The sequence below is a fragment of the Candoia aspera genome, chromosome 3 (genome assembly GCF_035149785.1).
Source record: "Candoia aspera isolate rCanAsp1 chromosome 3, rCanAsp1.hap2, whole genome shotgun sequence".
Taxonomy (NCBI): Eukaryota; Metazoa; Chordata; class Lepidosauria; order Squamata; family Boidae; genus Candoia; species Candoia aspera.
Genome location: NC_086155.1, coordinates 57,891,049 through 57,912,173, shown reverse-complemented (window position 1 = coordinate 57,912,173; position 21,125 = coordinate 57,891,049). Strand labels below are relative to the sequence as shown.

Here is a 21,125-nt window from a genome sequence, read left to right as displayed (position 1 = left end):
CCACCTGGATGAGGCTGTGGGGCAAAGGCAGAAGAATGACTTCATTATCTTTATCTCTTTCCTTCTGTATCTGTTGCACAATAATACTTTGCCTGGCTACCTTCTCATTTAGGAACCACAAAATCTTACTGTGCATTATTAAATAGGGCTTGTTTCCATAGGTGTTTTGAAATTATAGAGTTGAGACTAGTGTCACTGAATCTTTAGGTGGTGTGCTTCTGCTTAGCTTTCTCATTAAAAATAAAAGTCCTGAATGGAAAAGCTGAATGTCCATTGTAAAGAGTTTTCCTTTGTCCCCCTTTATGTTGCATATGGATTTGTTATTTGTGCATCTATTTTGAAGTCCTTTGACATCACTGCAATCTACTGCATCTATGTTTTCCAAGTACAGCAAGATATAGTACTTTTCTTGTATATAATTGGTGGAATTATCTCTTGTATATAAAAAACTGCCCTTCATATGGATACAAACCTGATTTCAGGAGGGAAACAGCTTTCACAGAGAAGCGCTCGTCTATTTGATGCTTTTCAGTACTGTTAGACTACAGATGCCATTATTTCCAGAGAAGGCTACGCAGAAGATTGGTAAATATGAATTTCTGATAGTCTGACTTCAGGCATCTCTGATTTACTTTTTATAGATAACCCTCATGGTCTATTGCTGTCTTTAAATTTATAAAATAAGGGGGAATATTTGGACTACTTTCATAGTTGAAGCTTAACTGATCAGTACTAAAACATTTTTCCAACCTGATGCTTTTCATAATTATTGGTCCAAAAGCTGTTTTCAGGTTAATCATATACAGCTAATCCCAGTTTAGCACCAAGACTGCGATTTCTTTTTCCCATGTTGAAAAGAATACGTAGTGCAGACAAGTGGGGGAAGCATACAGCACATTTTAATAGACTGTGCTAACTATGCTAATGCTCCCAAATTTACAAAAGAAAATGGTATGAACAGTTCTGGAAAAGTATATGGATGGCTAAGACGTTTAGTAAATATTTTATAAATTACAGTAAAGGTATTAAAATGGTGCTGGCATAAGAAAAGGAATATGTCAGGCATTAATGATGCCATGAGCTTTGTACACTACTCTTTATCATGAAAAATATGGTTGTTATAAATTTGCTAAAATAAAAATTAAGAGAGCTAATTTGGTGTAGTGGTTAAGGCATTAGGCTAGAAATGGGGAGACTGTAATTTCTAGTCCTGCCTTAGGCATGAGTCAGCTGGGTGACCTTGAGCCAGTCACTCTCAGCCCTAGGAAGCAGGCAATGGCAAATCACTTCCAAAAAAATCTTGCCAAGAAAACTGCAGGGACTAGTCCAGACAATCACCAGGAGTCAAAAACTAACACACACACACACACACACACATACACTGGACCTTTGGGAAAGCTTTTTAAATATTTTTTATCAAACATTAAAGAAGATAAATATAAAACAAAGAATAAAAAGTAAAATACAAATGAATGAACAAGGGATTTAGAAAGGTCATGAGTATTATAATTTTTCAGAATGTTATAGTTAGTTGTAAATAACTGAAAATATATCCCTCTACCAAACTAAAACATAATTTTCTAGTGTTGCAACACTTTGCTGAGTAAACATTATTTTCTTGTAATGGAAATCGTACATTTTTTATGAAGCTCAAGCTAATAGTGAGAGAAATTAGCTTAACATAGGGGTCAGAAGATCAAATAGGTTTAATTTATCACTTAATCATAGTCAAGAATGTATGAAGTATAGAAAACCACTAACTTGCATTTGCTATCAAGTGGTGCTGTGATACAGCATCAAGGTCACACATGGTGTATCCTCTACAATGCACTCTAGACATTACTTTGTCTTTTATTTAGACCGTATGGTCTAGTGCTTTTCTTCAAGTCTGATACCAACTCTGATGCTAGCCAGGAAGATCATAGTACATGAGATATTATACTAAGTTAACCTCCTGATTATACTCTGCAAGAAATACAGGATGAGTCTGTGATTCATCTGTGGTAAAGGAATTCCCATCTGAATCAATTGGTTATTTCTCTAGGGTTTAGTATTTGTTGCAAGAAGAGGAGAACTTGAGAAGTGCACTAATTATTTGCAGCTGACCTTTGGGTGGAGTTCTTTAAAACTCTTTGTTAAGAGCTGGTAGCTGTTGAAATAGTAATTTCTTCAGTTCTTAGCTTTGAACTCTAGCTCCCCTGGTCTTGCCTTACTTTTAACCTGTTTCAGTCATCTAAATCCCACTACAGACTTTGCTTCCAAATTATATCATCATGCTTTGATCTAACTATCTCTGCAACTGCTTCTTGGGCTAATTAACTCCAATCGGGTACCCTTTTTGCTTTTGATGCCTTGGTAATCTCATTGTATTGAACACATCTAGATGTACTGTTAGCTGGTGTTGTAAGTATGGAGGCATATTTGAATAGGCTGATGGAGCAACAGTATAATTGTTTTGCTTGTTATATTTTGGTATCCTATCCTTCTTCCAGAGAATTTAGGGATCATGTAGGCAGAACAGTGATAGTTCTTCTTTCCAATAACTTTGTGACAAATGAAGGCCTACACCCTGTTCAGCACATTGCTGTCTGAATGGGGAAGTGACTTCACATCTAACAGTTCAAATCCAACTTATCTAATATAGTGACAACTATATCAGTGGAAAACAATTTAAAGTCAATATGAATACAGGCTACTGGTAATTTTGAACAAGACATTGCTGTCAATTCAGTTTGGTGGTATCCTTCAATTTAGATGTATTGAAGCTACAGCTCCCTAAAATCCCAGCCAGCGTATGCAACTCTGAGAATATAATTCAAATGCCATTTCTGTTTTAGTAGTACAAGGGAAAGGACAAACTTTGTTTCTTTAGAGAAACTCACAAACCTCTAAGAAGAAAGAACTAGTGAAAAGCTATAGAGAAATATTGGCAATTTAACTACATTCCTCTGAAATGCTTCTAGATTATAGTAATTGAAACCAGAGAGAAGTCCTTCAAGAATGAATGAATGAATTAGTGTGTATATATGTGTGTATATTATCTCATTTTATTGCACTATTAAACAGGTTCTTATTTAAAACTATTACTCTGGCTGGTGGAAAGCACACATCTGAGCTCCATCTAAAGAGGGAATGCCTGGACAAATTACTAGGTTCTGACTTTCCGTTGGTAACTGAGATGAAATATTTGTATCAGTTTCTTTTATGATGAAAATGAATTTCCACTAAGCTACTATGCAATATAGCTGACAGCCAATTGACAGGACGGTTCAGATGGAAAACACTCTTAGGATGCACTAAAATATTGTGGAGTAAAACCAGTCACTATTTTCAGTTGTTAAATTATCTCTTTGGATTACTAGTGCTTGACAGAGGTCTTACATTTACAAATGTTTAGGAAAGACTGTCTTTAACATATTGTACAAATGCTAGTTCTGGGTGAAAATTATACCTCATTTTACGAAGAAAATGAGGGAGACATACTGTCTCTACTAGCCACAACAGTTTACTAAACCATTTACTGCATACAAGTATATTGTCATCTAAAATAAATTATCTAAAAATATACTGGAAAAATAATTTTGTGGAACCTCCTCCTCTGGTCACCTGGACTGAAATCTTACCATTATCTGGTTAAAAGCCTTGAATGACAAATTTTGCCCTTTTCTCCTCCTAATTTGTCCCATGTAAATTACACAAGTTTATTTTTTATTTTTCTAATAAGAGAAGTTTGGAAAAAAACCATACAATGATGTATCCTTCATTTTTAGTATTCAGCCAGAGAGAAGAAACAGAGATTGACCACTTAAGATGTGAAAGTTCCTCTTCTAAAGGATTGTTTTTGCAAGATGGATCGGAGTAAGAGAAATTCAATAGCAGGATTTCCACCACGTTTGGAGCGCATTGAAGACTTTGATGGGGGTGGCGGAAGTGATGGGACCATGTCCCAGATGGGCAGAGTTTGGACTTCTTCATATAAGGCCTTGATAAGTGCCTTTTCAAGACTTACAAGACTTGATGACTTCTCCTGTGAGAAAATAGGATCTGGTTTCTTCTCTGAAGTGTTCAAGGTGAGTATTAATTATTCCCTTTTCTTGTCTTTGGAGTAAGATATAATGAATGCTCTGTTCTGGATGACATGTAGGGTTACTATATCTGGGCTGCAGAAGTACAAATGACCATTAATGGTGGCAAACTCTTTGCTGTTATCTGGACTTTTACAGCCCAGATATGGTAGGCTTTCCTTGAAAAGTGTTAAATATGCAAAATTCATTGTGTGACAGTCTAAACGTTTTGACATAAAACACTTCGTTGAATAATTTGTTTACATTAAATATTTTCAGAAACATATGCATTTTATTTACATGTTTAGCCTTCCTTTTTCCAAATAGAACCAGTGATCTGAATCACAAAACATAGCAACTATACACACACACACACACAGATACAGAACAGAAAATGAAATGTTAAAATGTAAATGAAGAATACAGTATTCTTTGTATTTTAAAAAAATCCATAAAGGAGTTTTTAGATGAATGTAGCAATCAGGTAAGCTTCCTTCAAGACAGAATTCCACCAAAAAGGAGTTGTCAGAGTGATTGCTCATATGCCCAGGTTTGCTATGTATTGTAACTGCAAATGAGGTTAGGACTTAAAAATACTTATCTCTGGTTTACTACAGAGAACCAAATAATAGACAGTAGTACCGGGTATCTGCATTTATTTCCTTAATGCATGATTTACCAGGAAACTAGAAAAAGTTAAGGTATACAATCAATACACTCGTTTTTAAATGTGTGGATTCATGCTTAATTGCTACATTAGTCTTCAAAGACATTCTACATGGTCAAAATTCAAAGTGTAAATCCAGGTTTAAGAAGTTACCATTGAATTTTGACTTTAAGTCTGGTTTTTTTATGCTCCATAGTGCAGTTTAATAAGATAACCATTGTAGGACAACTCCATGAGGCGGTCAATTAAACTCTGCTTACCTAAGGATAATTTGCAAATGAAAGCCACATTTACTCTTCATTTTCTAGATGATGACTGTGTGTTTGTACAACATGCCTATCCATATTTTGAATTAACTAAGAGTAAGAGACCTACTCATGGAAAGCTCATTCCTTCTCCTTCTGGTATCCTAGGCACCCCAATGGTCACTAGGTAAACTTTTCAGGCTTGATTTAAAAAAAAAAACTCTTCTCCATCCCCAGGGCTGGATTTAGACATGGTGAGGCCCTAAGCTATGGGAAGCTGTATTTGACCAGTACTAACAGAGAATAAGGCTGTGTAACAATTCAACTTAGTAAGAATTCTGCCAAGATGCATAACAAATTTGTGATGGGGTGAAGAAGACCCAGAACAGAAGGTGTGAATGTGAAGAATATCTTAATTAATGAGGGTCATGTGAGCCATACAAGAGGGCTTAATTTAGGAGACTTTCAGATATGAAATTAGAATAAAACTAAAATGTGAAAAAATTCTGAAATTTTGTGAGACCCCTTCAGACTTTGAGGACCTAAGATACATGGACAGACCCTTCTCGCCAGTAATCAACACCCAGATATGCAAAGATTAACACTAGGATTAACACCAGATGAACAATCAAACAGTACATTATACCTTAATCAAGGAACTATTAATTCAGTCAATCAACCAAGCAGCAAACAACAGCCCACTCAAGGAACTCCCAAGGAGAGAACAACACCTCCACCAACACAAGCAGGACAAACCTCTGTTATAAACTGAGAGCAAGGCCCACTCCCTCTTTGCACTGAAGATGTTGCCTAGTCTGGCAATGAAATGTCTGCAAGAAAACAGCAAGGCTCAGAGAGGACTCCACAGTTCAACCCTGAACTACAAATATTCTCTTCAATTGGTACCTAAGATATAGTTTGCTTAATTTATATCTAAATCTGTCCCTGCCCATCCCAAATGGTATGTGGTGGCCATGTCAGGGATGGAACCACCTTGCGCAGAATGGTGGAACACTGCTTTTACTTTTTTTTTTTTTTTTTAAATCTTATTTAAATTCAGTTAAACTAAAAGCAATGGAGACTATTGCAGGAAGAATTAAAATTATAACTACTCTTACTGGTTCAAACTGTGTTTGGAAGCTGGAAAGAGGAGTGGTTATTGCTTAACTCTCCTGTCTGGGTTTGAATAGCATATAAGACACGGCACAGATGAGCTAAACTTACTATAAGCATTATTCCAGCTTCTAATGAAGGCTCCCTTTAGTAACCCCAGCCATGGATCTGGAGTGAGTTTGGGTGACATGCTATGGTTTGAGTTACCATGTGAACAAGCCCATTGAATAAGATGTCATAGGATGAGAAGTAGATGAACATTCTCTAATAATTGGCTAATATTATATTCTTTCCTTTTAGCTGTCTATTTTAGATACTTAAGAGCATGTATTTATTTTCTAAGGGGCCAGATCCTGGATAGGGAGGTTTTGTGGTCTGGAAAATTAGTTTCTTTGTGGCTAATTCACAGAAGCATCCTCTGTGTGGTCTAACTTACAAAGAGAGATCTGCTAGAAGCAAAAAAAAGTAAATTTGTTAGATGTCCTGCTGTCAAAATGTGTTGCAGTTAATTAAAGCTTGCTATATTAGGACTGTACAAGAATATCTGGGGTTTATATTTAAATATTTAGGATAGCTAGGTTTAAGCCTAAATGATTTTTATCACAGCTTGATCTGTATCTAATTCTAGTAATGTCATTAGTCATATTAAATTTCAAGTTGGGCCTTTAATTATTCTATGTATGCTAAGATTGTCAGGACTTGTTGGCCAGTTTTATATCTGTTTTATTTTAAGGATTTTTAATTTTTTAAAGCCATAATATTTTGGGATGCCCATATTAACTTGTTTCAGAGAATGTTGCAGTTTAGAATAATAATTCAATCTTCCTTTCTTAAAAACATATTTTAATAGGTTTTATCATAATCATGTGCCTTCTTTCTGTATTCTGTTGTGCTGATACATCTAATGGAGGAAAAATAATTTTGGAGCAACCTAATTATAAATATGAGACCATAAGTATTTCATCTTCTTATGTTCTGTGGTATTTAGGATGAACCACAGCCTGATCTGTGGAAAGGGAAGAGGAAGAATATATTAGCAGAAGGCTGTGGCAAATAAAGATATGAGAAAGGAAACAAATGAAAAGGAAGGATAAAGTAGCAGCTGCTGAATAATCATATGGTATAGAAAACCTAAGATAAGCAATACATTCCCCAGATCCAAAGAGTTTCATTATATGCGTTAGTGTTTCTTAACCTGACTCCTTAAGGCTGCTTTTTAAAATGTGAGATAAAAGTAAGTAAAATCTTAAGTATTTAGCAAGGCCATAGAAAAGTTGATCTTATCTGAATATAATGCATGACATCTTGAGAAAATGGTATACAATGTTAACTACATAAATAAGTAATTCCTAAAACTGAATCATCTTACAGTAATGGTGAACAATATATGTGTATTACTGAGGGGATATTATGCTGACTTAAATGACTGTGAAAACTATTATCTAATAGTATGTTTGCCAAGAAAAACACCCTCCCTAACCCAACCACTGTTATAAAAACTTGTGAACTTAAATCTCATAAAATAATAATCCAAATTTGATACGGTGATTAATTGTAGACCTATTGTTTAAACTTCAGTTTGTTCACTTTCAATTGATTCTAGGAAACAATTCTAGGAAATAAATGCCTTGCATTTCTTACTGAACTTAATTTTGTATCATAGCTGCTAATGGGGGATGGTGTGAGGAGATTTCATTTTGGCAGTTAGAACATGAGGTTTATTCATGTAAACATTGTGTGGCCACAGTTCCTTGCTGTTTTTGCAAATTCATATGAATTAGCTTTTAAAACTGGAAGTATATACTTCCTCTTACTGTATACTTAACTTGCCAAAAAGGAGACAGATTTTTCAGAATTCTATGTGTTGTATTAGTGTAGACAAATTAATTGAAGTTGGGTTCTGTTGCAATTCAGTATCTCAATATTTTCAGTGAAACTTAAATTACATCAACTTATTCTGGATCTGAACCTAATATGTGCACCATCAGTTATAATTACATGCAGCATTGTACTTAACAGAATGTACAGGATTATTTTAAAAGCTAGTATTTCCATCTCTTCATTGATTGCAATGTATGCTTCTGCTGGCAAGGTTCAATGCTTATTTTTAGTTCTCACTATTAGATAAATATTTATACCTCAGTTTGATTTAGTGTGAAAAAATGTCCCTTTTCCTACCTATAGAACAGATGACTGTTCTATAACATCCAGGATAACTTCTTTTCACAGGCATTGATCTTGGTATTTTCTCTCAAGGGAGTGGCTCAGTAGTTATATGTTTGTATTGTACATCATCATTTAGAATTGTATACAACACTGTGTCCTTAAAAAATGTACTGGAAAATCAAGTGGAAACTTACAGTAGAATTGATTTAATGATAATGTAATCTGTGGTTTCATGGTTAAAAAAAACATTTAAATATAGTGAGATCAATAAAACATCCAAAACAAAAAAAAGTCCCAACAACTAAGAATCAAAAGTTAAAAAAAAAAACCCTAACCCAAATGCAAAAAAATCCCAACCAATGAAACAAAAAAGCCCAATATAAAAAACCTCAAAACACAATCCTCTGTAGTTCAGGAATATTTATTTATTTATTTTCTGTGAGTGAAAGGTCCCCTGTGCAAGCACTGAGTCATGTCTGACCCTTTGTGGGGATGCGGCTTTCACGACATTTTCTTGGCAGACTATAGTGGGGTGGTTTGCCATTGCCTTCCCCAGTTGTCACCTTCCCCAGCAAGCTGGGTACTCATTTTACCGACCTCGGAAGGATGGAAGGTTGAGTCAACCTGAGCCGCCTACCCAAGACTCCAGCTTCTGCTGGGATCAAACTTGGGTCGTGGGGAGAGTTTCAGTTGTAATACTGCCACCTACCACTCTGAACCACACGAGGCTTACTTATTTTCTATCCCGCCTTTATTATTTTTATAAGTAACTCAAGGCGGCAAACATACCTAATAATCCTTCCTCCTCCTATTTTCCCCACAACAACAACCCTGTGAGGTGAGTTGGGCTGAGAGTGAGCAACTGGCAAAGTCACCCAGCCGGCTTTCATGCCTAAGGCAGGACTAGAACTCACAGACTCCTGGTTTCTAGCCTGTTGCCTTAACCACTAGACCAAACTGGCTCTTACTGTATGTACATTTTTTCTTCTATTTCATGAAATGAGTTATGCTGTCTCATGTTTAAATGTCCCATAAAACTCAAAGATTTATACTAGTTGTATTCTAACATACCATACGGTATCATTCTGGACCACCCTGGTGAGTTGGGAATAGGGGAACTATTTTGTAGCAGTTCTCTTTCTCAGGAAACAGTTCCATTTGGTGGGGTGAAGATGTTGAATCTTAAGCCTTCTGTTGCGGAGTGCCACTGAGCTTGCTCCTCTTGCTGCTCCTGTTCAACATCTGAAGCTCTTAAGAGAAGTCATCTACTGATGATACCCAGGTGTACATTTTGACCCCCAGCCAAACTGGAGATGTGATCAAGGTTCTGTCCTGGGGTCTAGATGGGGAAGAACAGTCTTAGGCTCAGTCCTAATGGAGTGAAATTTGGAAGACATCCATGGCCACTGAATTTCCATGGTTAGTTTGTATGGGGTCACACTCCCCCTTGCTGAACTGGTTCGCAACTTAGGGTGAGCTCTGCTACTGCTCAAAGGGGATTTTGCACGGCTAAGCCTTGGCACCAGTTGTGACCATTGCTGGGCCAGGGGCCTTTCTCACAATCTCTCATTCTTTTGATCACTTCTTAATTGAAGCATTTCAATTCACTCTATGTGAGGATATCCTTGAAGACCACTTTGAAGCAATAGTTGGTCTAGAATGCAGCTGTTTAACAAGAGGTATATAGTATGTGTTCTGGCTAGGAAAATCATGTCCTTAATAGCTTTCTATTTGATTTCATTGATAATCTTTATTCAACTGTAACTCTGATGCAGTAATCTTGTTGGTACTGGTAGTGAGTAGCATAACATGAAAATAAATAAAAAGGGGTTATACATTTAGGAGAGTCATTCTCTTCCAGTCTTCTCAACCTGACATCTATAAACCAGAACTATCAAACTACAAGTAGTCCTCACTTAACAATGGTAATTGGGACTGGAATTTCTGTCGCTGAGTGATGTGGTTGTAAAGTGCAACTGTGTTGCTTAGCAACAGCAGTTCCAGCAGTCTCCAGTTACTCTCGTTAAGCAAATCACAGGTTGCTAAGTAAGGACCTCATGTGACTGCGACTTCTGACTTCCTGCCTGCTTCCCCATTGACTTTGCTTGTGGGAAGCCAGCAGGGTAGGTTGCAAATCACGATCGTGTGACCACAGGATGCTGCGACGCTCAGAAATGTGGTCCAGTTGCCAAGCGCCTGGATCATGGTCACATGACTGCAGGGTGCTGTGACAGCGGGAACTTTGAGGACCAGTTGTAAGTACCGCTTGTTCAATACTGTCGTAAGTTCAAACGGTCGCTGAACAAGTGGTAGTTAACCAAGGACCACCTGCGCTTACATGTCATTGTGTACAATATTTATTAAATATTTTGGGATGTTTAGAGAAGAATAGATTTTACTCTTGTGGCATAAATCTAAATTGGAACAAATTCTTCATTAAACGTCTCTATTTAGGGGAGAATTCTTAAATAGTCCCTCCAGTGGGAGGAGATGGGCGGTGACAAATTTGATAAATAAATAAAATAGGTAAGAGTAATTCATAACTTGGTTTGTACTTTGAATCAATCTTCTTTTTAAATTGGAACTTCCAAAATGTATTTATTTATTCTTTCAATGTGTATAGCCACCCATCTCAAACAAGTGACTGACTCTGGGTGGCGAATAATCATATAATCAATTAAACCAATTAAAAACACAATTCAAAAATAAAAAATAACTTACAGCAGCCGAGAAATATTATAATCCATAGGTGTTAGTATTACATTCTGAATTTTTCACACTGTCATGCGCTGCCTGCCTCTGAATAATGCTCAGACACTGGTTCGATGGATCAGGCTCTGGTTTATTCACAGCGCAGTTACAGCGTCGGAAGAAAAAAGCTGAGAGTGACAGGAGCGCGCCGGTGCGGGGTTTAAATACCCCGCGCCGGTCAGCGCCCCCTCACTCGCGGTCACGTCACCCCCCTTTGTCCAATACGTTGCCCTGCCGGTGGGTGAGGGGTTGTGAGGCCCCGCTGGCGTTCCGGGATCGCCCATCATCGGGTTTTCTATTCATCCGGTGATTGCTGTCAGCTGGGCGATCTCCGTTGTATTGGCGCTGATGGCTCGGGTGTGCTCCGTGATCCGTTTAGTTATTGTTTGTTGGCCGTTAGTCGTTGTGAGTTGATGGCTACTTATCTTGAGCCCCTTCTCCTATTTCCTTGCTATTGTCATGTGTGCCATTGCGCTGATGACTTCAGCTCAACGGCACTCATGACACACACTCTAAACTTGCCAGCTGAATTCTTTAGGGCTCTGGCTCTTGTAAGAGTTTGTTCAGCATTAAGTAGCAGCATATTTCATTTTAGTTGTAACATTTTAACCAATGGACAACTTATTTAAAGCAATGTAACATCACGTAACAATATAATACTAGTGGGCAGGGAAATCAATCATTTATTTATTTAAGATACCACTTCCCAGACAGGGACACTAAAGGCACTTTACCATAAAATTACTAAATTGAAATAGTAAAAATCATATAATGAAATATTTATTTAAAAGTTTGGGGAAAAAAGACAAAGCAAAACAATCCAACATTGATACAGGGAGAAGAGCAAGGTCTTCAACCTACGAAATATAGTGGAAGATGCCTCATGAATTTCACGGCGCAGGCTCTGTCTCAGAAATTCTTAGTCCATTCTGACAGGACTTATCAATTAAAGGCAGGATGGTAGTTCAGTAAAAGAATGTACATATACAATTGGACTTTCACACAGTTCCTAAGTCTTGATGTCTTTAGCAGACATTCAGTTACTTGAGAGGTATACCTGAAAATAGTTTTTGATTAATAGATAGTACCAGGCCAACTATATTTTCTCTTAAGTAATATGCAAGATCAAAACAAAAATAATAGACAAATATGATTAAAGCTTTCTCCAGATCAAACTATGCTTAGTATCAAATTAAAATGCCAGTTGTAAATATTGAGTAGTTTTACAAGTTATATGTGGCATCTTGTTCAACAGGTTCTTTCTTGGATCATGGGATACACAGAGACCTACTAATACTTTTCCTCTTCCATCATTTGTGGTTTAATGCAGTTGTGTTGGAGTGTGGAAAGGGTTTAAGTTTTTGTATGCATGAGTTTTATTTAGTAGTCAGTAGTGTACGGTGTTGTATTTTTTTGTGTTTCTCCTGAGTTCTGTGAACTACCCAGAGAAATTTTGTGCAGAATTACTTATGAATAACCAACAAAAATTAATAGTTGGTTTATGAGATCTTATTCCACCCCAATCACAGCCAACCCTAAGTAGTTCATAATCCAATTATATGCATGATAAAATCAGTCATATAAAACAATACAATAATAATATCACAATCTTATTAATTATGATAATACCATAATATCCTTCATCCACATTTATTTGTGGTGCTTCATCACTCTAAACTGGGGGGGCAGGGGGCAGTGACTAAGAGCCTTCCAGAATAGTCACGCCTTGATAAGCTTCTGTAATACTGTGAAGGGAAGGCTGCTGTTCCCTCTGGGGCAAACTGTTCCATATACAGTAACGGAATGCTTGATTCCACACCTCCTCTTATTGGACACCACAGTATATTGGGATCCTCAGCGAGCATTCTCTGTCTGCATGCATTCCGTCCTGTAAAACTGTGTGCAGCTGCATTTTGTACCAGCTGAAGTTTTAGGGTGATCTTTTAAGGGCAGTACCATATAGAGCAAATTACAATAATCTGGCCAAAAGGCAAGAAGGATGGGAGTGACTGTCCTTAGTGCCCCCTGCTCCAGGAAAGACCACAGCTGTCACACCAGCTAAAGTTGGACGAAGGACATCCTGGTCACAGCCTCTACTTGGACCTCAATCAAAAGCCATGAGCCCAGGAGGACCCCCAAGTTGCAAGATTGCTCTTTCAAAGGGAGTACAGCCCAATCCAGAGATAAAGCCTTTCCAATGGTTTTCAGTTAATAACTGCAATAGAAAGAAATGTGCTCAACTGCAAACACTGGACAATCAGAATGCTCATCTGTAGAACATCAGCATTTAAACAGGATGTCAAATGGTTGAAATTCATTACTTTTGTTGGCATTATGATGTACATATAACAGTGGCTGTCTGTTGTGGAAGTATCATAAAAGACTTCATGGCTTGTGAAACAGTACTAATGTGTAGATCAGCCCTTTAAACAGACCTAATTTGCCAGTGAAACTATAAAAAGGAAAATGTACAAACTACTTTATGGCTTCAGATTTTACTAATTGCATAAGTTAATATACATAGATTAATGAGAGAGAATGAGATTACATAAGATCTAAAGTTGTGGGAATTTTTAATTAATTTGTAGAGGGTGATTTAAATAACTTCAGCCAAATTGCATGTTACAGATATGTTGAATCAATGTGTTTGTCATGTTCGCCGTTTCAATGTCTTTGATACATCGTAACGTTTCGCATGTCATTCATGGGATGCGTGTTTCATCTCTCTGGGGAGGATGGGAACAGTTATCTTTTAACTTTGCTTTGGAATGTATTTGTCTTATCTACTGCGCTCAAGGTTACTTTCCCAGGCTAGCAACTCTGACGATTGCTAGCACCTGTGCCGGGCGGGGCTGTTACGAGGGAGGCGGGATACGTTTGCAGCAAGGGTTTAAGTTTGTATTTGGCGCGCTTTTGCTCATTCTCAGCTTTCTTTGTACTTGTCTTTAGTTCTCTAATAAATCAGATTTCATTTAGCAGCCTCTTGTGAGTCTGAGTATTTGGGCTAGGGCAATCATTACAGTGTTTTTCTTCTGTTCCATTGAGCTGATGAACTAATCCCTTTTCCTCTTTGGATTTGTTTAGGTGCGACACAGAGTATCGGATCAAGTAATGGCCCTGAAAATGAATACACTAAGCAGCAATCGTGCAAACATGTTGAAAGAAGTCCAGCTCATGAACAGGCTTTCACACCCAAACATATTAAAGTAAGAAAAGGTGTGTGTGTGTGTGCACATGTATGTGTGATTGTGTGCTCGTGTGTGCATCTATTTGTCTGGATGCAAATAAATTTTAATTTTACTATATACTGCATATGGTCCTTCATGTTTTGAATATTCAGGCAGTGTTCTTTGGAAGCTCAGAAGCTTATGTATATTCTTAGTTCCTTGTCTGTTTCTATTATTCTTAATCCTTTCTATTTGTCTATGCTATATTTCTGGGTCTCCTTTCCACTCCCTTGATGCCTTGATCAAATACATTTAGGAAAATATTAGGACTGCACAAAGCATTCAAAGGATCGTTTCACAAAGCATGTTGGCACAAACAAAGCTCTCGTTTTCAGAGTGTTAAAGCATGGGAGTCATGTTGTGACTGGTTGAAGACCTTACCAGGTAGCCTATATGCATGTAGGCACAGTAATTCCCCTGGGATTGGTAGGAGTGAAGTGGATATATGTCCATGTGTATGCAGAGATGATCTGGGAAAGCTGTTGAATCAGCTACCCTGAGCCTTATGGAGGACATTCAGCACTTTAATGCTTCCTTTGCTTCAGTGACTTTTTCAAAGAGCCCCTTTGAATGGTTTGCACAGTCCTACAGAACATAAAATGTAGACCCTGGATCTAACCTGCACAGAAAGGAGGTTGGATTATGCTCACATCTGTTTAGGCACCTGTTTGAAATATAAGGACCAAAAGTTTTGGAGTAGGATGTATGAATATCCAGTCCTAAATATCCATGTACATATAGGCTCCATTCCTTTGTACACTGAACACATTGAAAATTGGTACATAGAAAAGGGTTTGGAAGTACATTTGGATGAATATGGTCATTATAATTAAGGACCTTTATTACCCATGAGGATTTAAATGTGTTCCGTTGAAGATGTCTAAAAATTATTTTCAGACCTTTGTACTCACTGTACAAAGGCCTAAAGAAGATGTAAATTTGGAGTATGGCTTGCATGAATTGCTTTCCCAATTACTTTTAGCTCTCAGATGCATGTCTAGGCTAATTAGGAAAATATATTAACGCGTGGGGAACCTTGCATTAATGTGGTATGAATGCCATTAACTTCTATAAATGATTACTGATTTGATTTTTAGCTTGCACTGAACCTGTGTGTGGAAATTTCTGGAGTATAACTGGACAGAATTCATAAAACGTTAGGGAACATAAGCGATGGCAACTTGACCAACTTTAAAGAGTAGTAGCAAGAATAAACAAAAACTCAACATTTACAGCTGTAAACATTTATGAAGAATTGGATCCCAATGGGGTATCTATTAAAAAAAATCCTGAAGTGAATTCCATTCACATTTTATGCTTTGTAGAATACATATTCCTATTTCTGAAATCTTTTAAAATAATGAATTAAAGATAGAAAAAATTAAGTACTACAGTGGATAGCGGAGAGATCTCTTCCTCTCTTATGAGACTTGCTGAATCATGGAAATAAAACACTCGATATAACTTCATATTGCCTTAAAATATAAGGCAGAGTAATCTGTATGCAGGCCATATCTGACCACCAACCTGCATTTTTCTCCAGATCACGTAGCTTAAATTCAGTGGTCAAATGGATTATCTTTGGCTGTGCTATGTTCTGCTTTTAGCAAAAATAAGCGTAGAAATTGATACATTAAGCTTCTGCAGGGGAAAATGAATCTTCATTCCTACTCCTTTGAGTTAATATTTTTGACCTTGCTTTTCTGTCCTGATGATATCACCAAGTACTTTCCCTGCAATTTTCAGTGGCCAAAATAGTTTTTAAAAAATTATTGGCTGCTATGCCAAAAATGATTGCCTATTGCTTTGTTACATCCAGATTGTAGCTATATACATTCTTGTTTTGAAAGAGAGGTACAAAGCAGGGAATGTACATCTGTTCTTCAAAACAAGGAATATATATTGTAGCTCTAGATCAGCTTTCTTTAACTGTGGTTCTTTCAGCTGTTTTGGACAAATTCCAACATCTTTGACTGTCGTCCGTATCAACTCCAATATGAGTTGTAATTCAAATCATTTGGAGGCCAGCAGTTTGGGAAAACTGCTCAAAATAAATTATTTCAGCTTTCCCAGAAAGTTTGATACAAGTAGAGACTATGTCGTATGAGGGCAGGATGAAAGAACTTAGGATGTTTCATCTACAGAAAGGAAGATGGAGGGGAGGCATGCTATTGCATTCAGGTTCATAGGAAGATGATCCGGAACGCTTTTCCATTGCCACAAAAACTAAGACCAGAAATAATTGGTGTAAGTTGCAGCTGCCTTGATTTCATTTATGTATAAAGAAAAGCTTCCTTACGGTAAGATCTGTACAACAGTGGAAGAGTCTGCCTATGGAGATTGTGGGTTCTTTACCTCTGGAAGTTTTAAAGAAGAGACTGGACAGCCACCTCCCACGGAAGGTTTAATAGGTTTTCCTGTACATTGCAGAGGATTGATGATCCTTGTGGTCTCTTCCAACTCAATTATTTTATGATTGACATTAATATTAAAAAATGTGAGCACAAAATCTCAAGATAAAAAATATGAAAACAAGAATTCTAGTACATAATAAACCAAGTCATGCATGATTTGTATGCCCTTTTTCTCTAAATGAATCAGCTTAGTTGGAAAAAGATGAAGTTACATAAGCAATCAGAATAAATACTTATGCTTCCAAAACAAGCAAGTTTAATTTTGTATCTAACTTAGAATGTATTGTTAGTCATTCTCTTAACCCTTTATTGTCAGACTTAAATTATTGAAGCTTCTTGATATGACATACATTTATTCAAAGACTTTAAATTATTTTAAATTCAGTTACATTAATTTTTATTGTAGTTTCTTTGATTGTTGTGAGCTGCCCAGAGATATTGAGAGTTGGATGGCATACAAGTTTAAATAATAATAATAATAATAATAATAATAATAGCAGCTTTGCCAAAGTTCTTCTGTACCTACATATTACAGAATGTTCAGAATTAACATTGGTAAAGTTTATGAATTACTATTTTTACTGATATTTGTTTATTTTTTTGTAAGCTTTCTAAATAAATGGTTAAGTTAGTACTTGTGTTATGCCTCCATAGTTGAACATGGCTGGTGTAGTTTTCTCTTAGAAATGAGTTGTTGCTACATGTGTTTTACAGAAATGGCTTTAGCCCATTTCTTTGTGTCCTGGTTTAAAGTATCTGGCTTGTTTTGTTTTGTTTTGTTTTGTTTTGTTTTGTTTTGTTTTGTTTTGTTTTGTTTTGTTTTGTTTTGTTTTGTTTTGTTTTGTTTTGTTTTGTTTTGTTTTGTTTTGTTTTATAGCTGTGCTAAGGAAAATGTTGTAATTTGCTTTGTATTTGAAAGATTTCAGCTTCAATTCCTGGCATTTTTCAGTTAGCAGCAATATTGGTTATCAGTGCTGGGAAAGTTCTCTATTAAAAACTTTGGAAAATTGCTATCAGAATAGATAGCATTGAGCTGAATCAGCGTTTTTCAACCTTGGCAACTTTAAGATGTGTGGACTTCGACTCCCAGAACTCCCCAGCCATGCTGGCTGGTGGGTTCTGGGAGTCAAAGTCCACACATCTTAAAGTTGCCACTGTTGAGAAACACCGAGCTAGAAGGGCCAGTAATCAGACTCTGTATGCAATTTGATATGGCAACATTACAGATATATTTGTTGATATATATATATAGTCATCAATTATTGTCATGGATGAACCATCTGTAAAGGGGCATCACTATGCTTGATATTTTTCAGAATAAAAAATGGTTTTCTGAGGACCAGATATGTGCTGTTTTTCTACTTGTAATGCCTTTAATTCTGCAGTTACTTCATTATTTTTCTTTGTCTTTGTAGAAAATGTGGCTATTACTAAAACTGCTTCAAACATTCAAGTTCACAAAAATAAGAGATGCGTACAAATAGTTTCTTTTCATGGAAGTTAATATTTTATGTATAGTTATAATGAATTGATGCCCAATTTAAATCATATTTATCAGTATACTTTATAGTACCACTTTATTTTGCATGCATTTACACATTGTACTAATTTAACTTGAAAGAAACCACCATAATGAATTTAGAATATTCCTTAGAATTCATCATAGATAGATAGATAGATAATCCTATGTGCAGTATATATTCCATATGCTGTATATATACATATATATATATTCCCTATGTCACTAATTAGTTATCATCTTTACACACAATTGCAAATGAGACTCCTCTTTTTTACTTATATTCTAATTTCAAAATAGTATTTAGTTACTGAGCTTGTCTTAGGTTTTTTATTTCATCTCTCAAACGCAAATATACAGTATTTTGATCTAAAACTTACATCTTGAATATTTAAGGTTTCTGCTTCACAAAAAAAAATAATGTATTGCTCAGGGACTGTTTTTTAGATTGTTTGGGATTAGTATATCTTGAATGTCCTCAGGGAAACACTTGAAAATGTGGCTTTATTTTTATACAAATCTAACAATTCATTTACTAATTAAACCCATCCTGAGAAAATTAAACAAAGCAGAAATGAGTCATTCCAAGTGTTCCTTTTTATATTTCATCTGTTTTTGTTTATTGCAAGAGAATGATCTATATTTCTGAGGAGTATTACTGTATGTTAGTGTTGTGGGGAATAGAAACAATACAATTCTTTCAGCAAGTTCTACTGAAGAACAGTTTGGACTGGAAAAGAACCTGGATCAGATAATGTACTTCTTAATCCATTATGTTAGGATTTTTAAAATTAAGGTGCTGAAGATGAAATGAGGAAGTAAAATTCAGACATATTAAGTAGACCTTGCCAAGCAATATTATCCTGCAATCAGAGGGATCTTGCGAAAGAGCTTTACATGGACATAGAAATCTGATATACTGCCAGCTCTTCTATTTGCTAATTATTCCAACACATTTTAAAGCGCTCCCCCCATTTTTTACACTATTGTTACCATTTACAAATGTAGTATTGTTTCAGCATAGTATTGTTTATATGCTTGTGAGTCTGGAACTCTCAAAAAGCATCTAAAGATAGCTAAATCCAGAGGACGTCAGTCCCTTTGTGCTCGCTTTTTTCTGCTTCAAAGGCCCATTACTGCATTTATTGCCCTTAGAGCTTTCAGTCCGCTATGAATTAATAGCCTTTTCCTTTTCCAACACACAGCAGATAGGTTTCTAGAGTTCCCTTCCAATACATGCCCAGTTCATGCATTCATCACGTGTAGTTTTATATATGTTTCTAGTGAGATGCAAAACTTCTTCATAGATGCTATGGAGGTGATTATAAGGGAAGGTTCATTTTTAAATTAATTAGTGGATCAAGTTTCAAAAGCCTTCTCTTCATCATGTGCCAGATCAGCACTGCAGAGTGAACCCTAGGAAGGCAGCATTAAAAAAAACTGTGAGCTCTTATCCCAGCAAATTCAGAATTTTTCAGTGGTGATTAAGAGTTGGAATTTAGGGAAATTTTATCCCATTGCCTCTGATTTGCAATCAATATATGCAAGGTAGGAAAAGTCATATTTGGAAGTGCGGATAATCTGGTTTCTACAGTTCTTCTCATTCTTTATGTAAACAAATGTGTAACTTGCTTTTTCACCTTAGTAGCCAGCCTTCTCTCTCCCCAAAGATGACTAGCAACAAAAGGCTAAAACAGTTGCAATTAAATTAAAACACTGAGGTAGTATTTTGATTAAGATCTCAGTAAACAGGTTTGCTCATAAGTAATAAGTGGTCCTTTAATACTGCAATCTTAGATGATTTATAATTTTATAGATCAAAACTATCACTGATTTATGTTTGGAAGCCATTTCTTAACAGTGAGATGTTTCATTTGGTAGATTCTGTTAAGAAACTACACTGCTGTCTTGAACCAGCTGCATTTTCTAAAAGTTCTTCAGTGATAGTATAAAAACACACTGCAGTAATCCATTCTGATTGGGTTATTTCACTAAAGAATATAAATAACTAGCGCTACCTGAAAAGTTTACATGTTGTCAAATGTCTAATACCACTAAATAGAATATTTCCTGTGATGGATTAAGTAGCAGGAGATTAAATCTCTTCTTCCCAGAAATACAGAAAGTGAGACCCCTGGTAACATTGCTAAAATTTGCTCATACTTGCTTCTACCATAATGTACACATTGGGTTATGGGAGCTAGTTAAGTCACCATCAAAGGTTTTACAAAGTTGTATAAAACCAGGATACATTGCCGCAGGTCCCAGATGGGATAACATTGGGAAGTATTCTGCAGGCTTCTTTTCTTCTCTTACATGGGCATCTTTGCCTTACTTTCAGTTCAAATGTAGCCCTTGGCTGCTGTAAGATTGCCTACCCCTCTCTTCTGAAATAGATGAATTGCTGTTTGTTCTGTTTGGACATTTATGGGAGGTTGGGAAAACAATGCAGGTGTTGTTTACCAGTATTTTCCCCCTTCTGTACAGGACAAATTGCAGTCTTGGAATAGGTAATTGAAATTTCTAAATGGATTAAAATCCACCTCCCCCGGTATAGTCTTCCTGATCCAAATTGTGAAAGGGGCAATTCTGCAGCTGTTTAGCACTAAGGCAGCCAACCTGTTGTCTTTTCCAAGTGCATCATTCGTAGGTAGCATCATCACAGATCATACTCGTTTTAGTACAATGAATCTGGAGGACATCAGATTGGGAAAAGCTGATCTAAACTGTTGCAAGTGTTGTACACGTATCTCCTGCATTACATCTAAATAAATTCTCACTAAAGTTTCATGTATAATTTGAAATTACAGATCGATATTTCCTGTGTATTCTTATTTCTGTCTCCAAAATTGCTTTCTTAACTATATGAAACTGGTGGAAGTCTTACCTAGTAACTACGGTATGCATGGTCTCTGCTTAAACTAGTAATGTTTTGAGACTTAATTTCTACAATAAAGTT

At 36.4% G+C, this 21,125-nt stretch overlaps 1 protein-coding gene across 2 annotated transcripts in view; it reads left to right on the top strand.

The window, feature by feature from the left end:
• The window catches only part of TESK2 (testis associated actin remodelling kinase 2), a 58,731-nt gene that overhangs the window by 6,157 nt on the left and 31,449 nt on the right, over nt 1–21,125 (top strand). For both annotated transcript variants that reach the window (XM_063297824.1, XM_063297823.1), the window contains exons 2-3: nt 3,771–4,070; nt 14,091–14,212. In XM_063297824.1, coding sequence (XP_063153894.1) covers nt 3,849–4,070; nt 14,091–14,212 — 344 coding nt within the window. In that variant the 5' untranslated portion in view covers nt 3,771–3,848. The remainder of the gene's footprint in view (nt 1–3,770; nt 4,071–14,090; nt 14,213–21,125) is intronic.